General features: G+C 43.4%; 2 protein-coding genes across 4 annotated transcripts; both read left to right on the top strand.

Moving 5' to 3' along the window:
• Positions 1 to 713: 713 nt before the first annotated feature.
• vps11 (VPS11 core subunit of CORVET and HOPS complexes) lies at positions 714 to 8,582 on the top strand. 2 transcript variants are annotated; one of them, XM_084564893.1, is made up of 16 exons: positions 714 to 878; positions 1,886 to 2,034; positions 2,115 to 2,250; positions 2,357 to 2,520; positions 2,650 to 2,897; positions 3,163 to 3,364; positions 3,466 to 3,617; positions 3,842 to 4,028; positions 4,174 to 4,317; positions 5,521 to 5,718; positions 5,860 to 6,021; positions 6,151 to 6,284; positions 6,991 to 7,193; positions 7,326 to 7,497; positions 7,628 to 7,850; positions 7,995 to 8,582. In XM_084564893.1, exons 1-16 carry the CDS (start codon positions 737 to 739, stop codon positions 8,157 to 8,159), a joined length of 2,781 nt encoding a protein of 926 aa, XP_084421019.1. In that variant the 5' UTR covers positions 714 to 736; the 3' UTR covers positions 8,160 to 8,582. The 2 variants fall into 2 exon arrangements, with proteins under 2 accessions (XP_084421019.1, XP_084421018.1); XM_084564892.1 differs by lacking the exon at positions 714 to 878 and having other exon boundaries at positions 1,553 to 2,034.
• A 136-nt stretch (positions 8,583 to 8,718) lies between these two features.
• On the top strand, positions 8,719 to 24,198 carry hyou1 (hypoxia up-regulated 1). 2 transcript variants are annotated; one of them, XM_084564890.1, is made up of 24 exons: positions 8,719 to 9,739; positions 10,491 to 10,566; positions 10,680 to 10,773; positions 10,913 to 10,991; positions 11,104 to 11,258; positions 11,669 to 11,745; positions 11,871 to 12,052; positions 13,285 to 13,400; positions 14,597 to 14,783; positions 15,033 to 15,167; positions 16,182 to 16,264; positions 16,422 to 16,554; positions 16,818 to 17,002; positions 18,335 to 18,473; positions 18,781 to 18,838; positions 19,086 to 19,162; positions 19,324 to 19,497; positions 19,673 to 19,854; positions 19,958 to 20,045; positions 20,537 to 20,793; positions 20,887 to 20,971; positions 21,335 to 21,587; positions 21,702 to 21,809; positions 23,087 to 24,198. In XM_084564890.1, exons 2-24 carry the CDS (start codon positions 10,497 to 10,499, stop codon positions 23,134 to 23,136), a joined length of 2,967 nt encoding a protein of 988 aa, XP_084421016.1. In that variant the 5' UTR covers positions 8,719 to 9,739; positions 10,491 to 10,496; the 3' UTR covers positions 23,137 to 24,198. The 2 variants fall into 2 exon arrangements, with proteins under 2 accessions (XP_084421016.1, XP_084421017.1); XM_084564891.1 differs by having other exon boundaries at positions 10,474 to 10,566.
• Positions 24,199 to 24,458: the final 260 nt, after the last annotated feature.

Genomic DNA, 24,458 nt, shown 5'->3' with positions numbered 1-24,458 from the left:
CAGTTCTGTATATCCATCTATCAGAAACCCATGAACGTCACCATAGAATGGATACTATACCCCACTGTGTCTCAGGCCTTTACTACAGCTGTCTTCAGTTGTTGTCTTCAGAAAGACTTGATCATTGCAGAATATTCCACCCTCATCATTGTCCATCTGTACTGTCAAGTAGGTACTTTGGAAATTCATCGGTCACAACGTCAGCAAACACTGTAGTGATCCAGTGCCATTTTAAGCCACGAGTGCCCATGCGTCACTCTGCATCAACTCATGAGCTGTTCCAGGCTAAATGTTATTTTTGTTGATCCTTCCCCAAAACCTTCACCAAAGGTTATCAGATCTAACCTTCTGGTCCATTTCAACTGTACTGTCAGATTAAAAAAATAAATGACTTCCCATATTTAGAAAAAGAAATGAAACTCTTCCTTCATGAGAATGTTAAAAGGACTGGATAGGGCTGACTGCCACTGAATTTTGGCAGGCATACTTAACAATCAGTTCCCAGAATCAAAGCATGAAAATTTAAATTATCGACAATGTAAAAAAATAAATAAAATACAAGATATCTTTGCATGAAGAGATCTCCATTTTCACAATCCACAACAAGCACCCAAACGTCTCACGGGCGCGCGACCATGCCATGCGCGACAGGGGGAACTGACTTCTTTGCTCACGTGACTTCTGTATCACATGACAACGCCCGTGCTGCTGAAGCTACTTTGCGAATGCTAACAAAATGGCAGCGTTCCTACAGTGGAGGAAATTTGTCTTTTTCGACAAGGACACGGTGAAGGATCCCGGCGACAATGGGAAAGACTTCCTTCTTCCAAAGGGGATATCGGCTTGTGATTCGGGCCGAGGTCACATCGTTCTTGGAGATATCCTTCGGCGGAACTGATTAGCTAGCTCAGCTAATGTTATGCTAGGTTAGTGACAGCTCATAGCATACAGCTGAAAGTAAACTTCATGCAGAGATAATTAAGAAACCACTTAGTAGGGGCTTAACAGAAAATTATAACAAATGGCTGATGACGGAACGGTAGAGTCAGGCTGTTTCTGCTGATTCATTAGCGTGTGTGCAGAGACTACCGTGGGAAATTGCTGCTCTCAAGTGGTATGACTGATTCATTCCACCAACACGAACTACGCTGCAGGTGCCACTCCTGTCTGACGACCAGATGAGTGTCAGTAGCATCACTTAAAAATGCATTTGAAACATCCGCTTGTAAAGTAATATATAGCCAAGCCACCTTACCCGGCGTGTGTAATCAATAACATGGGGCTAGAAGTAGTAACAGCTCATACATGATGCCACCCACAGTGGGAGGTGGTTGGTGGAAAACCACTGGCTTCATTGCAACCTGGTTGTAAGTATTCTTCTCAGGAAATTATAAATAACGCCTGTCTCTGGTTAGGTTCTGCTGTATACATCTGATACAATAAATGTTTCATAAATTCAAATTTGGAAACTTGAATATGCATTTTTTTATTAATGCAGTTACCTCAAACTGATAAGATAATTATTTTGTTATCACGACAAGAAAAAAAAATTCTGAAATCTGGTGCGATCAATTGAAACAGACTTAGCGGAAATGTACCTACTGCTTCCTCGAGATAATAATATGAATCGACCATCTTATTATCTGGAGACCTGCAGTAGAGGAGATAAGGAGACAGTAGCCTGCCTGACAGTGTGCGTTATATACTTGCTTAGTGGAAATGATGTGTGAAGTGACTGACAGTCTAGCTTTAGTCCTGTTTTTTTACACTCTCTCAAGAATGACTTTGTCTTGACTCTGTGTTTGTCGCACATGACATGCATCCCCTGCATGATGCATCTCTTGCAACCCCTGAATATAATTATCCTTAACCTCCGCAACGTTACATATGGACGGCAAGATCTGGCTTTTGATGCGCTCCCTGCAGCTGACGTCTTTTCAGGCCTACAAGCTGAGGGTGACACACCTCCACCAGCTGAAGCAGCACAGCATCCTTGTATCTGTGGGTCAGGATGAACATGGAATAAATCCTCTAGTAAGTGTGCCTCGAATACAGAACAGCTTGTGTGCATGTTTTTAAACCACCACTGAACTACATATGTACTTATCTGTTAGGTTAAAGTCTGGAACCTGGACAAAAGAGACAGTGGAAATCCTCTCTGCACGAGAATTTTTCCTGCAATTCCCGGCAACAAGCCGACTGAAGTGTCTTGCCTCGGCGTACATGAGAACCTCAACTTCATGGCCATTGGTAAGACACAAAGAAAAGTTTTGCTCATTGACCGGGTTATTACTGTTTTTCTAACTGTTTTCCCTTCCCAGTTTATAATGGATGTTGATTTATTTTTTTTTGACAGGCTTCACAGATGGCAGTGTGGTTTTGACAAAAGGTGACATCACCAGAGACCGTCACAGTAAAACTCTGACTCTCCACGAGGGAACTAGTCCAGTCACGGGCCTCGCCTTCCGCCAAGTGGCAAAAGTTACTCATTTGTTTGTTGCCACTCTGGAGAAAGTTCATGTAAGTCTGCACGCTCATAGACCACTGTGTCAGTTTATCCAGCAAGTTAAAGAGAACCATCCACAAGATGACCATAGTCCATCAAGTTCTTATCTCCCATCTGTTACCTTCTTGTCCGTCCTTTCTCAGTGCTACACCCTGTCCATCAAGGAGTACCCTAAAGTGGAGCTGGATACACACGGCTGTGCACTGCGCTGCTCCTCGCTGACGGATCCCTCCCAGGACTCCCAGTTCATTGTGGCCGGTGATGAATGCGTGTACCTGTACCAGCCTGACGAACGAGGACCCTGTTTCGCTTTTGATGGACACAAGATGTTGGCGCACTGGCACCGTGGATATCTGTTCTTACTCATCAGGGACTTGAAGTCACCCAACAAGTAAGGAAAGCACTGAGCAAATGAGCAGTGTATTGAGTGTAGACAGTGTCATGAGGGCAGCAGATCTGGGAGCTGCAGATTACTACTATATAAACAAAGACTGCACTATATAAAACTATAGAATACTAAATAAAGTTGCATTACAATGAGTGTGTCCAAATGTCACTTAATTGTTATTTTCGTCTCTAAATGTGCTTTAATCTCAAGATCACTTTACAAAAGTCTCACATGTTTCCTCTAACACTGACGGTCATTTTCAACATAGGGCTGGGTTTGGTAGCAGAGAGGTCTCGCCATCAGACAAACAGCTCCTGACCATCTATGACCTGGACAACAAGTTCATCGCCTACAGCGCCTCTTTTGAGGATGTCATTGACGTGGTGGCTGAGTGGGGCTCCTTCTACATCCTGACCAGAGAAGGAAACATGTTTGTTCTTCAGGAGAAAGACACACAGACCAAACTGGAGGTGACTATAGAGAGGACACAATGTGTATTTGATCATTTTTAAGTTGTTAAAGAACCGCAGTGAAGAATTGAATCGCTAACCCTCCTTATTTGTCTTTTAAGATGCTGTTTAAGAAGAACTTGTTTGTGATGGCCATAAACCTTGCTAAGAGCCACCATCTGGACAGCGATGGACTGTCAGAGATCTTCAGACAGTATGGCGACCACCTGTACCTTAAGGGAGACCATGATGGCGCCATCCAGCAGTACATTCGGTAATTGCGTCGCAATACGTTGGCTGAAACTGGTGTTACTGTTTTAGACTGGAATGTGACATGTGCTTCATTTTACTAATCTTTCTTTGCAGTTTATTTGCTAATATACTTAACAGTTAGTTTGCCAGAGGAAAGCTTCCGTGATATATAGCTTCACAGCTCTGGATTCGTGATCACTTTACCCACTGAAACCACTCTTAAAGCGTTAGTTTATTTCTCCACAGCACCATCGGAAAACTGGAGCCATCATACGTCATCAGGAAATTCCTGGACGCACAGAGGATCCACAACCTGACAGCCTATCTACAAGCCCTGCACAGGCAGTCACTGGCCAACGCAGACCACACCACACTGCTGCTGAACTGTTACACAAAGCTGAAGGACAGCTCCAAGCTGGAAGAGTTCATTAAGGTGACTAACTGGTGGTAGCGAGCACTGAGGATGATGTTTTTTGGTGATAAACGCAAATAAAAAAACAAAATCCGACTTTGTCTTTTACCATGCCATAAGTCTTAATGAACAAGTCGCTAATGACTGACGTTATTTTCTCCAACAGAGCAGTGAAAGTGAAGTCCACTTTGACGTTGAGATTGCCATCAAGGTTCTTCGGCAGGCTGGGTACCACAGCCATGCTGTCTTCTTGGCTGAGAAACACATGCACCATGAGTGGTACCTGAAGATCCAGCTGGAGGACATTAAGGTAAATATGGGCAAGTAGATGTACACAGTCTTTGTTGGGACAGATGCTGTATATTTATATAATTTCTCGAGGCTGCTGAGAAACAGCTTGTTCTTAAGCTGATGAAAAGCTGAAATGATGAACTTTTCTTTTGCCTTTTGTATATTTGGTTGTTCAAAAGTAAATAGGGTTTTTTATTTACCACAATTATCACACCTTCTTCTGAAGACATAACAGACAGACAGCTGAAGTTACTGAAAAGGGTTGCTAATTAGAATTTGAGATCTTGTCTCTTTAGCATTAGGTGACGGTTATTCACGGCATGATCAGGATTTGATATCATTATTCCAGCGCATCCCTCAGATGCAAAGAGATTTGAGATCTAGAGAATATGGTGGCTTTGTCATGTTCCTAAAGCGATTCTCGAGCAATTTTGCAGTCTAGTAGGAAACAATGATGCAGCTGAAGGAGGCCCCTGCCATCAGGGAACACAGATGCCATGACTTGTGTACATGGTCAGCAACAGTGTTTAGGTATAGGTTTAACCTGTCAAAGTAATATCCACACAGTGTAAATGTCAGCACTCAAGGGTTTACAGAGCACTAGACTTGTCTAGAGACAGTTTTGACTCCATTCGGGCACTCATAGAAACTTAAGATGAATGGAATTACACTACATCTACCAGCTTGCCATAGTGCGTGCTTTCCTTTTTGATGAAGCTTATAGTTGCTGGCTCAGGTGACCCTGCTGCTATAGATCTAAGCTGCTGGGGGACTTTTAATGATGCACTGACCACCTGCCCTCCTACTTTCTTCTCACTCACACAAGCACGGATCCTTTAGTTTCTTCTCTCTTGCTTTCTGTGCATTCATGTGCTACTACTGTGTAGCATGTTATTAGCTCAATGTCCCTCTTTCCATCTCCCTTTCCCTCCCCTCCCCTCATCCCAGAGTCTTCTTGTGGGTGTATGTTCCTCCCGCTGCCATTGAAATGTTATTCACTTCACACTTCAGTAGTTTTAATGTTGTGGCTGATGGTATGAAGACAGTTCAGTTCTATTTACCACAGAAAATTTCACAGATTAGACACGTTCTAATAATTTCTGGGATAGACTCTCACACAGTTTTTGCACCCTAAGACAGAGACAGACAGCTATGCCCTAATCACCAGCAGCCGTTGCTGAGCACACTAACTTACTCGTCTTGTTTTCTTCCAAATCTCTAGAACTATCAGGAAGGGCTACGTTACATTGGGCGTCTGCCTTTTGAACAAGCTGAAAGCAACATGAAGCGTTACGGCAAGACACTGATGCACCACGTGCCTGAAGGCACCACGTTGCTCCTGAAAGGCTTATGCACCAACTACCAGCCCAATGCAGACACTGCCGATAAAGACAGCCTTGACAGGAATGTGGTCAATAAGGTCAGTGGGCAGCACTGTTGTCCCCCTTTTTGTATTGACATTATTTAATAAATCATATAATTAAATTACAATACTTTTTTTTTGGGGGGGGGGGGGGGGGATGTGCTCCAAAATAACTGTTCACATTTGTTTTGGTTCAAGGCCAACTCGGAGGAATTCATCCCAATTTTTGCGAATAACCCTCGGGAGCTGAAAGCCTTCCTGGAGCACATGATCGAGGTGGACCCCCGTTCTCCCCAGGGCGTGTACGACACGCTGCTGGAGCTCAGGCTGCAAGACTGGGCACACGAAAAGGAGCCCGAGGTCAGTGCAAAACACACGAACCAGTTACGAATTCTACAGTAACAGCTTTATAATACATTATGATTATGAAAATCTTATTTACCGTGGAGAAATCCTTTGTATCATTTTTGTGACGCATATTTTTGGCAGAGGAGAAAGGTCTTACAGGGGGAAGCTGTGTCGCTGCTGAGGAGTGACAACACCGTGTTTGACAAGGCCCTGGTGCTCTGCCAGATGCACAACTTCAAAGAGGGCGTCCTCTACCTTTATGAGAAAGGCAAACTGTAAGTGTACCGCTAACAAATCACGCCTGTAGAGACGGTGTGCTAAATAAGATAAGACTTTCTGTGTGTGTGTGGTTTATTATTTGAATATTAATAATGTTACACACACAGGCACATTATAAGGAACAGGATACTAATACTGGGTCAGACCTCTCCTTTGTAGCATTGGTGCTACCAGTCAATACACAGATAAGCTGTGGGATTCATAACATGATAGATTTGTATGAAAATGGCCAAAGCGTCCAAGAAGACATTTCCCATTACACTTGGCAGCAGCCTGCATTAGAGACACAAAGGAAATTTGGGTCCACTCGATGAAATTTTCAAGCAAAACAGGCATTTTTTCAACTTTTCACTTTCGGTTACGTTCTGCCCACTGCAATGTCAGTTTTTTGTTCTTGGCTGATGGTAGTAGTACACAATATGGTCTTCTATATCCACAATATCTTAAACAGTACACCTTATGGTAGTCTTTTTGCAGCTCCAACCAGTCTGGCCAGTCTCCTCTGATCTTTCTCATCCTTTATAAGTGAACTCCAGAGGCTGTTGTGTTGAAAATCCCAAGTCATTAAAATCACAGTTGGCCGCAAATATCAACTGAAGCTCCTGATTTGTATCTTCCGACTTTTATAAATGCACTGGTCGTATTATTAAGTGCTGGTTAAGTGTATTTAAATTCCATTCGATGATTTCCATTCGCGTGCAGGTACCAGCAGATAATGCACTACCACATGCAGAACGAGGAATATGGAAAAGTGGTAGACGCCTGCAAGCGTTACGGGGACCAAGAGGGTTGCCTTTGGGAGCAGGCACTGGGATACTTCGCCAGAAAAGAAGAGGACTGCAAGGCCTACATCAGTGAGGTCCTTCACCACATTGATCAGAACAACCTCATGCCTCCATTACTTGGTGAGCTGGCAGACGTTTTATTCCACACTTCATGCATGCTTGTTTTTTCGTTATCAAGATGCCACTAACTAAGATCAGGTGAAGATTTGTGTTTGTACACACATTAAATCCATGATATTTTTGTTGCTGTAGTGGTGCAGACTCTGGCCCACAACTCGACTGCCACACTCTCTGTCATCAAGGACTACCTCATCAACAAGCTGCAGAGAGAGAGTCAGCAGATAGAGGACGATGAGCGAAAGATTCGCCAGTACCGCGAGGAAACCTCTCACCTCCGCTCTGAGATCCAGGAGCTCAAAACGAGGTAGGTCACATGAAGGATGGGATTCTCTAGAAACTTGGCCAGCAAACTCTATATATTGTCTTTTCTCTGGTAATTACCGCCAGTCTCTTTCTGCTTAATCCGCAATCCTAACCTCATTATGTCCACTTAGTGCTAAGATATTCCAGAAGACCAAATGCAACATGTGCAACAGTCCCCTGGAGCTGCCATCGGTTCATTTCCTGTGCAGCCACTCCTTCCACCAACACTGCTTCGAGAGCTACGCTGAGAGCGAGGCTGAGTGCCCGACCTGCACTCCAGAGAATCGTAAAGTCATGGACATGCTGCGGGCACAGGACCAGAAGCGTGACCTGCATGACCACTTCAACAGACAGGTAACCAGAACACATATTATTAGGGTTATATATTTATTTTGGGTTAGCTTTTTTTTTTTTTATGTAGTGTCATGTAATCCTGGCTAACCACCACACGAATACTTAAATAAACAGAAGTTCTTGTGTCCTTTCTCTGGTTTACAGCTACGCAGCTCTAATGATGGATTCTCGGTCGTGGCTGACTATTTTGGCCGAGGGGTGTTTAACAAACTGACCTTGGTCACTGATCCGCCTGGCAGCAAAACTATTGGGAATCTAGAAGTCAACCTGCAGAGAGATCTTCTTATTCACACCAAGAGAAACAGCTAGAAACCTCGGCTTGTGACCACGAACCTGAATCGCACTGGAGTCGGCACTTTGTGTCCAGCTTGACATCAGTGCAGGCTTCTGATCACACGCTTTGCTGCACGGGATGCCACTTTATTTGTCGGTGAATACATCTGCCTGCTTTTAGTACCTGCGGTGGACCTTTTTGCTTATTGGGATCCGATTTAAGCCCTGACCCACTGGGGACTGACTAAATGCAAATGTCTTTAAAACATGTAAACCACGCTGAATCACACCTGGGAGTATTCTGCTTGTATGTGTTCGTCTCTGCTCTGTCTTCTGGTGTGTGATGTACTCAATTCCTAACAGTCAAACAAAAAAAAAAGACATTTGTCATTATTGAAATTATGCCTGACACTCAAAATTGTGAATAAAGTCAATATTAAGTATGTTTTATTGATGTAACATCGTCTGTGCACTTTATGGATTGTGAAGTTGTCCTATGATGACGTATATTGACGTTACTGTGTGATTATCTTTATTACCCTGTGATGTCAGCTTCACTACGCGTCTGTTGTTTTCTTTCCTTTAAAAGCTTTACACTTAACTCCATCATCGGTAACACACAGATGCATTTTGTGAAGGTAGCAAAAATTATTTGAGGGTCCTGCCATCACGTTTAGCATGATAGAAAACATACATTACTGCTAATAAGCTTATTGAGTCATCTAATAACTAATAAATATTGTGATTTAAATTTATTTAAACACATTTTGATATCAGCCAAGTTTGTACAGTTACACAGGCTGTGGTTCTCACCTGAAAACTACACTTTACGCTTGTTGATTATCATAATAACAGGACATTTAACATTAAAATCAACTGAATAAATTAATTTCAGGGTCATATGCTGTATTGTGCTGAGACTGGGACGTAGGAAATGTCGTCACTCGGTGTACGCCCACTATCTGGACGTGGACCAATTAGATCTAGCCAGAGTCGTTTTTTGGCGTCGCTCACCTCACGTGGACCAATCACGGGGCAGTGCGTGGAACCAGCTGGGCGGGGCTCTGAATTGAAGGGTCGTTTCTGGTGGTTGCACCAGGCTACAAGTCAGTTGAAGTTAACCACCGGAAGCGAGTACGTGTCCCTTTCACAATAAGAGCACGGAAGCGTTTGCGTTAGCAAAATAGACACACGCTGTTCGGTGAATGACGGGTTTCCTTGTTAAATGACAAGCGTTTTGTTTTTATTTTGTTTTCATAAATGCGCAGTGGTCTTACTAAGATGTCTACGGTCCATAGCTCTAGTCTGCCTCTGTGTTAGCGCACGGCGTGTCTTTTAGACGCTAACCGGAAGCAGTACATTTAGTTGACGCTAACTTTACAATATTTTTTTTCTTCCCCGGTAGCGGCTTCAGTGGATCCAATGAGGTGACGCCGCGTTCCGGGCCCGACCGCTGAGAGCAAGCCGGTGATAAGGGGAACCAAAACTACAAAGTGTGGGCAACAAAGAAGCTGTGAAGCAACCAGCGAAAACGAGCCGGAGAATCCGCCCAGAGAGAGAGCACAGCCTGCTAGTTACCCCCCTTTCACATTTCAGTTTGTGCCGGCGGAAGAAAGGTAAGAGTCCCCTGGCACAGCAGCACAATGTGTCAGTCATGCTCTCATATTGATGGTTGTTAGACAGCGAGCTAGCTAACAGTAGCTGTCAACTTATTCTAGTGCTGTGTCTTCCTGCTCGACAGTGCTAGCGTATTATCTGGAAAGGTCCACAGATGGTCCGCACGTGTGGTTGAATTAAGCTGGTTGTGAGTGTAATGCTAAACAGTGATTGTTTAGTCCTAACTTAGCTGCATTACATCAGTGACTTGTGTTGCGTCTAGCCAGCACACCTTTAGTTATTTAGGAGCTAAAGGGGCACTGCTGCTCTTTGTGATGTTTTCAATTTGAATGTTATGCTCTGGCTACACATCTTGCAGAATTTGAAATGAAACCCACAGTTTCCGCTTGTCGTTACACGCTGCGGTTCAGTTTCCCCATTAAAGCTCTAGCCCTGACTATTATATTAATGCCACGTGTTTGGAAACTGTCTGCACCTATGTGGGTGGGGATCAGGTGCACTGGCTGCTTTGCATATCCTTGCTCAAAGGCCACAGCGCTGCCCAGCTGTGACCCACTGACCTTGCTTGAAGAGGATGATGCACCTCCCCTTATTAATGTTGGGGTGTGAAGCATCAAGAGCACTTTTGTCTTTCCAGCTCCTCTAGTACCACACAGCACAGGTGCAACAACCAAGATTAGATAAATGTTTGCCATATGGAGAAAGATTCAGTCGACTGTATTGTTTTTTTCAGTTTGTTCATCTTCACAGGTCACCATGGCGGGTAGGAAGCTGGCGCCGCTCGCTTTCTTCTGCCTTGTCCTGGCAATGTTGCCTTCTCACACAGGTAATGCGATTCATCAGCACGTTACAATACGTGCTGCCCGTTGTTGTTGGTCGGCGTCTGACTGCCTGTCTCCCTTGACGTCTTCGGTAACGCCACCGTCTCTATGTTTTCAGCGACCGTGGCTGTCATGTCTGTTGACATGGGCAGCGAGTGGATGAAAATAGCAATAGTGAAACCAGGTGTGCCCATGGAGATTGCCCTCAACAAGTGAGTATGAGCATCTGTCTTCGTCATGCGTCTTATATAGTCGCTTGGGAGTTAACAGAAGGGAATCGTTTCTTTTCTCTTTCTAAATTGTTGGACAAAACAAATAAATCACCACAACGTCTTTTGTCTTTTTCCTCAGGGAGTCGAGGAGGAAAACACCCATAGCTGTATGTCTCAAGGAGAATGAGAGGCTTTTTGGAGACAGTGCACTAGGAGTGGTATGGCTTCTTCTCAAATATCCCAAATGACACAATCATCTGAGTCTTAACCGATCTGCTTCTTTTCCTTTTACATGCTTTTAATGGTCACATGTGGTTTACAATATTTCAGTCGGTGAAGAATCCCAAAACTGTTTATAGACATCTCCAAAGCCTCCTGGGTAAAAAGCACAGCAACCTCCAGGTGGAGCTCTACCAGAAACGTTTCCCCGAGCACCAGCTGCAGGAGGACCCAGTGAGAGGCACAGTTTACTTTAAAAACTCAGAGTAAGTCTGTTTATTGTCCTCTGCTACTTTTCTCCATCATACAGTACTTGAATAAATGTAATATTTTGTCTATTCCACTGCAAGATGAAGACTTTAAAAACTTTTAGTCTCTCCATGGTACAGTACTGTATGTTAACGTAATATTATGCGCCGTCCTCTGTGGATATATGTTATATTTCACATTTGAAAACACATTTGTTCCTTATGATCAGGGCTATGTATTCACACTATGACTGACAATGTGGTACTGTACTAGCGGTACTGCAGCAGTTGTTACGGAGACGTCAGTTCTACAGCATCACCTGCAAAGAAGTGATCAACTGATTATAGAGACAAACTCTGAAATAGCACTGTTCTAGTCAGACACATTAAATATATTTAATTTTGTTTTATTTATTTTTTTCTGCCAGAGAAATGCAGTACACACCTGAGGAGCTCATTGGGATGGTGCTCAATTATTCCCGTGGACTGGCTCAAGATTTTGCAGGTGACTTTGTCTGAATGGGGGGGAAAAAAAGATGTATCATTGAACGAAATGCAATATCCGTCACATTTTATTTATTTTATTTTTTTTCTTTTGCCGTCTCTCCTAATAATATCTCTAATTCACAGAACAACCAATCAAAGATGCAGTGATCACCGTCCCGGCCTTTTTCAACCAGGCAGAGCGCAGGGCAGTTCTGCAGGCTGCACAGATGGCAGGTCTAAAGGTGCTCCAGCTTATCAACGACAACACAGCTGTGGCCTTGAACTACGGGGTCTTCAGGAGGAAAGATATTGACAGCACGGCTAAGGTGAGCATTCAGCTTAACTTCCAAATGCTAATGTGTGATTTCCACTAATATTTATTGTTTGAGTATTACAAAAATATTAAGTCTGGGCCTGTTAATACTAAATTCTTAACAGGTTGCAGGGTGTCTGTAAATGTACTGACTCAGCCTGTATGTACAGTGGGTAACCATAGCAACAGGGTCAAAGTGTCTGTTTACAAATGATTACAGCATGTTAACGAGCTAATGTCTAATTAGTTGCAAAATTGAGTGACATCGTCATTTCTCTTAACCTTTACTTAGTAAAGTACACCGATCAGCCACAACATTATGACCACTGACAGGGGAAGTAAATAACACTGACTATCTTGTTCTGCTGAGAAACTTTTGGACCTGGCATTCATGTGGACGTTACTAAGACATGCACCACCCACCTAGACCAGTCCAGACCAGACACCCCCACCCCGTAGCAATGACACTCCTTGATGGCAGCAGCCATCCCCAGTGGGATGCAGCCTGATACAGACACACACACAAAAACATTTTAGGACCAACAAGCTGAACGTACTAAGTCGTATCAAAGGTTTGTCCTGTTTCCTGGAGGAGTGAACGTTTCCATTACAATAGAATCTCATGGTTCGGTGATTGTTCCAGGTATAAGTCAAACCCTCAGGTGTTTCTAGGCAAAACAAGTTATGGCTAGTGAAAAGGATTTTGATTGCCTAACGCATGCGTAACTCGTGCAGGCAACCATCCTCCAACCTCGCCTGGCATTCCTCGTTACTTTTCACCTTAATCTGTGCCACAGAGCTCCTTTTATCCAAAATGAGTCACACTGGTCCGCTGGGCAACATCCTTATCACAGTCAACGTGCACACTGTAGTTTATTTCCATTTACACCATTTTGCAGCCTTAAACACTGTGGATTAACGTGAAAATATGCACTTTTAGCCGGTTTAACATTTGCTTCAAACCACAGTGCCTAGCTGTTTGAGGAAGACGTTTAAAGAACCTGTATATTTTAAGTTGTTTTAAAACACTAACATCCTTAGTAAGAACCACTGCTGAAATACGTGGACAAGGTGGGGACGTCAAGTTGACAAACTACACATTTACTGTAGGAGTACTCGGTGAGAAGCTGATATTTGTGAATGTGTCACTATCAACATGACGGTGTAGGAAAGCAAACTCAGATGATGAGTGACTGCAAAGTGGTAAAAGCCTAATCTCCCTGTCATCTTTGATTTCCCTTTCAGAATATAATGTTTTATGACATGGGCTCCGGGAGCACGACAGCCACCATCGTCACCTACCAGACGGTCAAAACCAAGGAGTCTGGCACGCAGCCCCAGTTACAGATCCGAGGTGTTGGGTGAGTTCATTGATTGAGCAAGTGGCATAGCTACGGAGAACGCTGCCTCCGTAATGAATGAACGGCCTACTGTGGTCTCAAATAAGTGATGTGGGAAGTGTTTTAAATAAGATGATGAAACCACACAGTGATGTGTTGTTTCGCACTGATGCCTCACAGCAAGAAGGTTCTGGGTTCAAATCCATCGGCCGACTGGGTCTTTCTGTGTGGAGTTTGCGTGTTTCTCCCTGTGTCTGCGTGGGTTCTCTCCGGGTACTCCAGCTTCCTCCCACGGTTCACTGGTGATTCTAAATTGGCCGTAGGTGTGAATGTGAATGGTTGTCTGTCTCTCTGTGTTAGCCCTGCGATAGACTGGCAACCTGTCCAGGGTGTGCCCTGCCTCTCGCCCTATGACAGCTGGGATTAGTCTTTACTTATCATAATAATAACCTTAGGCAAACATAGTGAAAATGACAATGGGCTCTTTATTACTTCACGTCACTGTACTGGTGAACTCGGTGCTTTTTATGAGTCATTTTCATTCTAGCGTACCGACTGTCCAATAGCAGGTTGTTGACATTTTTTGATTTGATCTTCTGAACCTAGAGGTTGCACCATGGCAGGTACCGGGCTCCATAGGTGAATCATAGGTTTAATAGTATATCAAAGCAAGCTCACTCAAATGAGGTCAATCACCATGGTAACTAACTTATGATGCACATCTAAACTGCTGAGAGAGGATTCTGAAAGAAGAATTTTCAGTATTGTGTTGCAGCGTCTGGCTTTGTTTGGGTGTTTTTGTTGCGGCGGTGCAAACTTTAATACAGTGTGCCGTCCTGTCTGAGCCATCAAAGCCCTCGCTTTCCACACTTAATGAATGTGGTGGAGATTTCTGTTGGAAACTGAGAAATCAGAACACTCGGGTCTTTCTGTGTGTTTAATCCAACATCTGCAAATGGGCTCCAAGCACAGACAAAGCATCAAGCATTGAGAGTACACAGCGTAGATCTGTTTTATACTTCTTATCTGCTGGAGGTCACATTGTTCACTCTTTTCAGCGATCTGTCTGGCTCCAAGGCACAGGCCCTGAAAGAATACCACAGAACATATAGTACATACCTCAGTAGACTTGGATGTTAAAGCAGCTTCTAAACCAGTGCGTGTTGATTGTGGTGAAAAATACCCGTTTCTTCACGTCGATGCTTTTCCGGTTCCAGGTTTGATCGTACCCTGGGGGGTTTTGAGATGGACCTGCGACTCCGGGACCACCTGGCCAAACTGTTCAATGAGCAGAAGAAGAGCAAGAAAGATGTGAGGGAGAACCACCGGGCCATGGCCAAGCTCCTGAAAGAAGCTCAGAGGCTCAAAACTGTGCTTAGCGCAAATGTGGACTTCATGGCCCAGGTAAGTCTGGAGACATGAAACCTTAAGCCTTCGTTCATCTTGCTGGTTGTGTATCTCGCTGGAACGTTGCATGCCAGGATTACCATCATACCGAGTGCATGCCACTCTGACGTTTTCATTTTAATTCTATAAAAAACACTTTGTCTTAGAAATTCTTCTTGGTGCTTCTATGATAGAATCAGATCAGTAGCATAGATCAGCCACTGGACACAGTACCTATATAATAAATAAGTCATTTCTCTATTTCAGGTGGAAGGTTTGATGGACGACATCGACTTCAAAGCTAAGGTGACCAGAGCCGAGTTTGAAGAGCTGTGTGCTGACCTCTTTGAAAGAGTGCCTCGTCCAGTGGAGGATGCCCTCGCTACCTCAGAAATGAAGCTGGTCAGTATTCACTCTGCATGACTTATGAAATACAGCTTGGTCGTCCCACAGGGCCGAATGAGGTGCAAGTGTCATGTTTCCGGTGGTGAGATTAGATTGTTGGTCGCTGCAGACCAGCTTGATTGAATAAGAAGTCCTATTGACTACAGACCTCTGTCTACATGATATGGTGTCGTTACTGAAGGAAGCATGACTTATTATGTTGTACAACAGCGGTGGGCAGAAATGTCACATCAGACTATGACAATTTAGCATTCAGTTGAGATCAGTTTCTTCATTCATACACCGATCAGCCACAACATTATGACCACTGACAGGAGACCATTTTGTGACAATACAATGTTCTGCTGGGAAACCTTTGGACCTGGCGTTCTTGTGGATGTTACCACCCACCTAGACCAGACCAGGCACCCCCACCCCATAGCAATGACACTCCTTGATGGCAGCAGCCATACCCAGCAGGATGCAGACAAAAAACGGTTTAGGGACAACTCAAATAAAAAAACACGAAGAACAGCACAAGGTGTTGACCTGGCCTCCAAATTCACTAGATCCCAAACTGATCAAGTATGTGTGGGATGATCCACAGAGGCGCCTCGCCTCAACCCATAGGACCCAAAGGCCCCCAATAACAACATTCTGTTGCCAGACACCACAGGACACCCTCAGAAGGCCCATGTCCATTCTCTGATGAGTCACAACTGTTTTGGAGGCACAAGGGAGACCTACACAATATTAGGAAGGTGGTCATAATGTTATGCCTGGTTGGTGCATATAACCACAAACGTTTTAGGCATACCATCTATGTTTCTTTTTTTATTTTCATTCTGACTATAATGTTTTGAAGCTTTAATGATACAGGTTAGGAAATTGGGCCACCTAGAGTTGCAGACCTGTATAGTTCTTATTTCTTTGATAAAAAAGACTAAGAAAAAGACGTACACAAGCAATGTTGTCCTGTGACAAAATGAAATATGAATTAGTAATTTACTGCCGTTGTATTTCTTTCAACAGGAGGAAATTGAGCAAGTGATTCTAGTAGGCGGTGCCACACGAGTCCCCAAGGTTCAGGAAGTGCTGCTCAAAGCTGTGGGAAAGTAAGTGTCAGCATAAAGATGTTTTACTGATTTTAAAGTTTCACTTTTGAAATCTGTAAATAAGTGAAAATGACACTGTTCCACAGCTTTAATTCAACATAGTTAAGGTTGAGACGTAGTTAGAAATGCCCTTGTAACTGTGTGTTTTCTGCTGCAGAGAGGAGCTGGGGAAGAACATCAATGCAGATGAGGCAGCGACCATGGGTGCTGTGTACCAGGCTGCTGCCCTCAGCAAGGCCTTCAAAGTCAAACCCTTCCTGGTCCGAGACGCAGCTGTCTTCCCCATTCAGGTCAGTGGAGGTCATTCACTACCTTATGCACCTTATGCTGCTGGGAATTCATTTAAATAACAGGACTTTTTAATTTTCTGATAGCTTTGATGAAAGGACTTTATTAATACCTGGTGGAGAAACTGGGGGTCTTTGGTATAATATATTTTTTGGGGAGATAGGATACAGAGCATTTTCTCCACTTTTGCAGAATTTGATGAAAAAAAATAAATAAATTCCTGAACACACACTGAGGCTAACCAGGTCATGTTTCATTCTGTTAGGTGGAGTTCACCCGGGAGATGGAGGAGGAGGGAGTCAAAAACCTGAAACACAACAAACGCATCTTGTTCCAGAGGATGGCACCTTACCCCCAGCGGAAGGTCATCACATTCAACCGCTACAACGACGACTTTGAATTCTACATCAACTACGGAGACCTCAGCTTCTTGAGTCAGGAAGACCTCAGGTTGGCTTTTGCTTTTTCTGCTTCTGTGAGCTCTCAAAAAAACATTTTTTGGTCTGCACACAAATTAATTCACATATACTCAGTATATTTTAAGGCTGAGAATAGATTAAAATGTTTAATTGCCATTAATTCAATTCAATTCAATTCAATTTTATTTATATAGCGTCAATAACAATACAAATCGTCTCAAGACGCTTTACAAAAACCCGGCCTGGAACCCCCAGAGCAAGCCTGAAGGCAACGGTGGCAAGGAAAAACTCCCTTTTAACAGGAAGAAACCTCGAGCAGAACCCAGCTCATATGGAGGGACCCATCTGCCTAAGGCCAGCCGGGTACAGACAGAAGAAAGAGAGAAAAAATCTCATGTTTTACGTCGTTAAGAGGCAATTAATGCTAATGGCTTGTTTTGAAATCTGTTCTTAATGTACCTTAAAGGGATATTTTGCACATTTTTACTACTGTTCATGTAGATGTATGGTATCTTTGCAACACAATGACAAATATTCTCCAGAAGAACCTCAAAGGCACTGACTGCATGCTCAAAAGATATGCTGCATCTGTTTCATTCATCCTCCTTGGTCTGCTCTCGGAGGGCTAGTTTCTGCTAGTTTGTTTGTATCCGCTTGCTTTCTTCTTCATCTGGGATGTTTGGGATATTTGTCAATTTAGATTTCCCAAACTATGGTGCAGGCCGACGTCATATTAACAGAGCGTACATGCATTCGTCCGACGTAGATAAAAAATTAGTGGCATTAAAAGGAATTTGCGTTATTAACGTATTAACTTTAATCAAGTACATACTGTATATATGTATATGCTTAATATATATGTATTGGAGCTGCAATGACTCTTGACATCATTACATTTCTTTGTGTTGAATACCTAGAAACATCTGTGTTTCTTGAAAAAGCCCACACTCAATCATCAAATAGGCAGAAATTCATTAAACAAGGACCCTGACGCTTGAGAGGTAGAACTGTGTCCTGCAGAGGGCAGTAATTAAAACTTCCAAGGTTCAAATCTGCCGGCTAGCTGGGGTCTTTCTGTGCTGAGTTTCCATGTTCTGTCTGCTTGTGTTTCCTCTCATAGACGTGCATGTGTGGTTAACTGGTGACTGTAAACTCGTAAACAAAATACTTTTGTTGAATAGTATCATTTGAATCAATTGAAAGAAACATCATTTCTTGCTGCCCTAATATATATATGTATCTGACTTAATTCAGATTACAAAAAAAAAGGTGTATTCAGCTGCACTTTCAGCTATCATTGTGTTTTTGATCAAATTGCGTTTGAGTGAAAGCCTCATCTTCCCTCCTGGGTTGTTTGCTGCAGTGTGTTCGGCTCTCTGAACCTGACCACGGTGAAGCTGTCTGGAGTGGGCAGCAGCTTTCAGAAACACGCAGATGCCGAGTCAAAAGGAATCAAAGCTCATTTCAACATGGATGAAAGTGGAGTTCTTCTGCTGGATCGGGTCAGTTACACTATCAGTGGTTTTGACAAATACTGTGTTCTATGAAAACTATCAAAAGAACAACCTTGTGTCTGGATATACAGATGATGATGATGGATAAATTGCTTCTTGTTGTAAGGACTTCAGGACAACAAGTTGAGAACAGTGAGATCAATTGATATCTCAGCCAAAATCATGTGATAATGTGCTCTCGCAAAGGAGATCAATAAAATTCAGACCAATGTTTTATACCATATTTAAAACCAGCTATTTTTGTTTGCACCAGTGTGTGAAGTTAATATTTGATTGTTTACATTTTCATCCACAGGTTGAGTCTGTCTTTGAAACCATTGTGGAAGAGAAAGAAGAGGAATCCACTTTAACTAGTAGGTTTTGCAAACACAACCACACAGTCGGTGTTAATTGAGTGGCGCTAACATTTCAGAGGTGGCAAAATCCAAAGTCGTGCTTTTTCTTACCATAGAAAGGATTCTGCGATCATCCATCATCCTTGTTTTCTGTCGGCACCCAGGCTTTTTTCTCATAATGTACCTCCCTGTTGATTTGGCCGCTCATATAGTGTATTCATAAATCATTATTCTTCACCTGAGTCAATAATTTGCTGTGTTTCAGAACTGGGCAACACAATCTCCACCTTGTTTGGAGGAGGATCTTCAGAACCTACCTTAAATGTGACCGAACCTGTCCAGGTAGAGCACCACACCTGACCTAAACTGATCATCAGGAACTTGATTCTAGATTTGACACTAACAATGACAGTGCTGTGCAAAAGAAGTAACAACTTAAAGTGTCGGGCAGCGCTGTGAATGTATAACGTTGTTGATTTGATGATGGATTTTGGTGTGTCCAGGACGAGGAGGAAGTGCCTCCAGAGCCTGCAAAGGACGGCAAGGAGGAGGGCCAGAAGGAGGAGGGCCAGAAGGAGGAGGACGCCAAGGAGAAGAAAGACGATCCAGAGAAACCTGAGGGCGAAAAGGAAAGCCAGGAGAAGACGGAGGAGGCAGGCGGCAAGACTGAGGCCAAGGTGACATCTGCCGTTCATACTTTTCCTGACACACTTGTGAATTCAGAAGCTAATGTAGACCGTCAGTGGTTCTAAATTATCAATAGCACTTGGCGAAAATGTATATTTAAGGGAGACTAGCCTCTGCAGGTTTGTTTCAGAGTAGACTAAAGTTGTCATAACTTTTCTGGTGAAGGAGGAAAAGGATGACAAGAAATCTGAAAAAACGGAGGATAAGGCAGATAAGGCGGACAAGGACGCGGAGAAGACGGCCAAACCTCAGAAGAAGAGCAAGATCTCCGAAGACGTCGCGGTGGAGCTCGTCATCAGCGACATCCTCGACCCCACTCCCGACGACCTCCTTTCCTCTACGAAGAAGTAATGCAGTTTAGATTTTTTTTCTTTCTTTCTTTCTCTTTGTTCTCACCTTGTTTGTCTCGTGGTTTTATCAATTAAAACATGAATGTGTATCTTTTCTCAGGCTGCAGGATTTAACAAAAAGAGACCTGGCCAAACAGGAGAGGGAAAAAACACTTAACAGCCTGGAAGCTTTTATCTTTGAGACGCAGGTAAGCAATCAACAAAGAAACTCAAGGGGTGCTGTATGTGATTAGAGAGAATACAAGCTGACATCAGTTTAAGATGATAAATTTGACCCTTTGTGAATTTTCTCCCGCCTTATTCGTAGACACCTCGACAAAATTCTAGGCAGTTTCTCTACTCTAGTCTTGTTGATGTCTGACCTTTAAAATGCTTAACTAGAAAACTGGGATATGGTTGTCCCTTGCCTTCTCAACACAATCAACCTTTCCACTAGCTGGCTTCTCAGAGAGCCTGGCTTTGAGCCTGCTCTCCACAGCAACAACAGATTAGTCTCCAAACCACCGTTCACTGCCTTATGAAAGCTCCTGGAATCTCACTTGCTGTAAACGTACAGTAAATGTATTTTTGTGCTATGCTTTCATTATTATTAGTATTATAGAAACCTTTCTGAGAGTAAGGAGATCTCATAAATCCTGTGCCTACTCCTAAAGCCACTATCCTTGTCTTCTCTCTCCAGGACAAACTGTACCAGGAGGATTACCAGCGCGTGGTGAGCGAGGAGGAGAAGGAGCAGATCTCGGCCAAGCTGAGCGAGGCGTCGGAGTGGATGGACGAGGAGGGCTACGCGGCCACCACCAAGCAGCTGAGAGAGAAGCTGTCTCAGCTGAAGAGCTTGTGCAAGGACATGTTCTTCAGGGTGGAGGAGCGGCGCAAGTGGCCAGACCGCCTCAATGCCTTGGAGAGCTTGCTCAACACCTCCAGCTTCTTCTTGAGGTGAGAACAGAGAGGCATCGCGAAGCGTTATATGCTGTATATGGGCGTGGGTGAGGGCCAGTAGTGATGACTGAGGAGTTTTTCTTCTTATAGGAGCGCCAGAATGATCCCGGAGGACGACCAGATCTTTACTGAAGTTGAGCTAAATATGTTGGAGAAAGTCATCAATGACACAACGGTATGTTGTATCTTTATCTTCTCACTATTTTCACACTACTCACACATAGTATTTTATTTGATTGAATAAGGTTTTCCTATTCATTGTTAATTGTTCCGGTATTGCACAAGGTTGAGACTTGTTTTCTTCTCCATATAAAATGTTAAATACGAGTTGAGCTGCCATGTGATTGTTGGGCCAAGGCTGCTTGTCATGTGACTACAGTGACTGTTGATCTAGTACACTACTATAATTTTAGTGCAGTAGTGTGGCACTGTGTATGTTGTAAAAGCATGTAGTCTACAGTCTGTTTTCACACAGATTCATTTAGCTATCCTTGGTCTGAGTACATTCTGCTTCATGTGTGACATCTGTGTCCCGCAGACGTGGAAGAACGAGACGCTGGCAGAGCAGGAGAAGCGCTCCCTGACGGAACGGCCGATCCTGCTGTCCAAAGACATCGAGTCCAAACTGGCTCTGCTGGATCGAGAAGTCAACTACTTGCTGAACAAGGCGAAGTTTGCTAAGCCCAAGGCTAAAGCCAAAAGCAAGAACAGCACAAGCTCTGAGAAAACCAACAGTACGGCTGAGGAAAAGGTCATCCCTCCGACAGAGGAGAGCACGGATACAAAGAGCGGTGGGTCAAGCGGTAGCACACATGGGACGGTCGTTCTCCTCTTTATCAAATGACAAAAAGAAGTAGAACTTTATTAAAATATTTTATTAAAATGTGACGTTTTCATTCCTCCAGACCCAGAGGAGGTGCAGCCTGGAGACATCCCGCCCACCGTGGAGAGCACTCCACAACCGGAGTCAGAGAGCCCGTCAGAGCAGCCCACGGAAGAAACGACAACTACAGGTCGGTCTGGCAAACCTGTAGCTGATGATGCTGGAGAGCTTTAGAGGCTGGACAAAATAATTGAAACGCAAACTGCAGGCTCTGAACTGAAGTCACCACTTAACTGAATTGCTCACCCGGTGTCAGTCTCAGCACAAATGGATTATATATTACTGCTGTCTCTGGACGGCGTTAGCTTGTCAATCATTCTGTTACTTCACCCTGGAACTGTGTAAGGTTCAGGCGAGGTGTGAGTCAGTCCTCCAGGGTGCTAGTTCAGGATATGTCCGTTCCCCCCCCCCGTCCCCCCCCCACATGATCTCTACTTGACTTCTGCTGCAACAATAAGCTTTTAAATCTTCACTCCTACTAATTACGTGTCCTTGAAATGAATAAACCTTACATAGGAATGTAATATATTTTATTACATTACAACGGGGCTTTATATTCAAATCTCATGCAATCAGCAGTAGTTACACATTTTGATATTTTCTTTTATAATGTGGGTTTACCTGATAAATTCAGACGGTGACTTTGACAACGTGATCAGCAAAGGTGGTGGACTTCCTTTTCCTTTCAGCCTTTTTTTCGGGCCTGTTCAGACCTTGCATTAAAGGGGAACTACTGTTTTTTTTACAACCTGGACCTTATTTCTGGCATAAAATATGATCGTTTACTCATCCATATAACTCTGGTGTCATTTGGAGTCGTTTGGACGATATTTAAATCTGCGTATATCCATATAGTGGGAGTGACTGGGGCACCGAAACGCAGCCTCTAAATAACGCGTTATCTGCCGCGAAACTCGTTCATTTCACCAATATTTTGTTATGATACGCTAGTGCTATTCCCCGTTGAGTTTGAGGTTGTAAAAAAACAATAATTCCCCTTTAAGATCCGATCGGGGGCTATCCGATAGCAAGCACCCAGCTTTTGGTGCACGCGTTCAGACCTGCCGTTAACACGCAAATCCAGATCCGATCTCAGTTTCGCGACCCTGTATGCAAATAAACCCTGACATCACACTACCTACCAAAGGAATGCGGACACATGCGACCCAGACCACCTCCAAATGTGGTCAGAGATCAGATCTCAGTGCGTCCTGCGGGGTGTTCACACCTGTCTTTCACGTGATCGGATTGCCCAGGTCGGATCTTAATCCACTGTAGCAACAGATTATTTTTGTGTGTGTGTGTGCCCTATCCACCGTCGCTCCAGAGGTTATGCTTTTCTTTACTTTTAAACAGTTTACGTAAACACCCAGTATTCACTTATTTTCCTTCTATCCTCATTTCTAGGACCAACACAGAAGCCCCAACCTGAAAACCACATAGAGGATGAATTATAACAGCTGGAACTGTGAAAAAAAAACAACAAAAAAAAACAAAAAATCACTATATTTATTGACGGTGTATACATGTTCAAGTTCCTCCTTTCTTCTTTTTTTTTCTCCCCAGGCTTTATTGCCCTGTTTGTTTGGTCAGACAGTGTTTGACCAGTTTAAAAAAGAAAAAAAAAAAAACTATAGACATTTGACATGGATGAATGCCGTTCTTCTCTGCTTTCTTTTCCTTCTGTCTCCAATATCTTCAACCACAGCGTGCATGTCTGAACTTTGCTGAGTAAGTGAAGTACTTGGTTATGGTCACAGCCAGGGTGGTTTCGGGGAGTTCTTTGGATGATTTGATGTATTAGATTTCCAGAAGTCCTGTAGTACATTGGGTTTAATTATACTGATGATTAACAACATGTATCGGACGTGCAGTAAATTAACGTAAATGAAAGGCATCGTTAATGTAGAGACTCGTATCGTTATCTATAAACTAGTCCATTCAGTTTTTAGGAACAAAACTGACAAAATCTCCTCTAATCTGTGTAAATTATGGAGACTGCTGCCAAATACTCTGCATGACTGGAAATGCTTGGATCAGTACGCATCCCATATAAGATGCAGATAATGAGGCAGCCTGTTCTTGGGCTTGATAAGTCTGCTTTTCTTGATGGGACATTCTCACTTGGGAGCTTTCCAACCTTTCACACCCTTTGACATCCATACATCCATCACCAACGTTTAGAGTTCCTTTTTTTTTGTTTTTCTCTCTCACCCCACTAATCATGTTCTTCTTATCGGAGTAGGCTGAGAACTAGTTTAAAAATGAGCTGCCAAGTTGGAACACATATCAAATTTCCGTCGCTCCGATCCGGCCAGATTACGAATGAGCTTTTCTGCGGATGCCAATGCACCAGTACAATCCATCAGTGTTTGTTTAGTGTGTTTTGTTCACGCGTGGACAAAACTCCCAGAGAAGTCTCATAAGCGGCTAGAAGAAGTCATGCATTAGTCTTTTCACTGTTCTTTACCGTTTCTCACCTTGTAGTGCACATTCTTGCACAAATATTTTTTTTTTTCCTGTACATGACGGGCGGGAGGGGGAGGGGAGCGCTGGAGGATTTGCCTCAGGGCTTTGGGTCTGCTTTGTCCTTCTGTGTGTCATATTTCTAAAATGTTAATAAAAAACTTTTTGTTTTTAATTTGTCATTTTGTTGTATTAGCTACATGATTTATTTTTGTTTTTTTAAATTTTACTTTGGGGTAATTGAAGCAACCCCCGGGGCTAAGAGCCAGCACACATCTAACTTGTTGGCGTACCTTTGTGGAAGACGCCATTC

This window comes from Chelon labrosus (genome assembly GCF_963514085.1).
Source record: "Chelon labrosus genome assembly, chromosome: 17".
In the NCBI taxonomy this organism is placed as follows: domain Eukaryota; kingdom Metazoa; phylum Chordata; class Actinopteri; order Mugiliformes; family Mugilidae; genus Chelon; species Chelon labrosus.
Note: the sequence above shows the minus strand (reverse complement) of the source record. Positions and strands in the feature narration are given on the sequence as shown.

What these genes read in the sequence shown, in the direction of transcription:
- vps11 (XM_084564893.1), top strand. Translation starts at nt 737, where the DNA reads ATGGCAGCGTTCCTACAGTGGAGGAAATTTGTCTTTTTCGACAAGGAC. An exon ending in CTTTATGAGAAAGGCAAACT is followed by an intron (nt 6,285 to 6,990) that starts GTAAGTGTACCG and finishes ATTCGCGTGCAG; the next exon opens with GTACCAGCAGATAATGCACT. An exon ending in ATCCAGGAGCTCAAAACGAG is followed by an intron (nt 7,498 to 7,627) that starts GTAGGTCACATG and finishes ATGTCCACTTAG; the next exon opens with TGCTAAGATATTCCAGAAGA.
- hyou1 (XM_084564890.1), top strand. Translation starts at nt 10,497, where the DNA reads ATGGCGGGTAGGAAGCTGGCGCCGCTCGCTTTCTTCTGCCTTGTCCTG. An exon ending in CTCCTTTCCTCTACGAAGAA is followed by an intron (nt 19,855 to 19,957) that starts GTAATGCAGTTT and finishes ATCTTTTCTCAG; the next exon opens with GCTGCAGGATTTAACAAAAA. An exon ending in GAGCACGGATACAAAGAGCG is followed by an intron (nt 21,588 to 21,701) that starts GTGGGTCAAGCG and finishes TCATTCCTCCAG; the next exon opens with ACCCAGAGGAGGTGCAGCCT.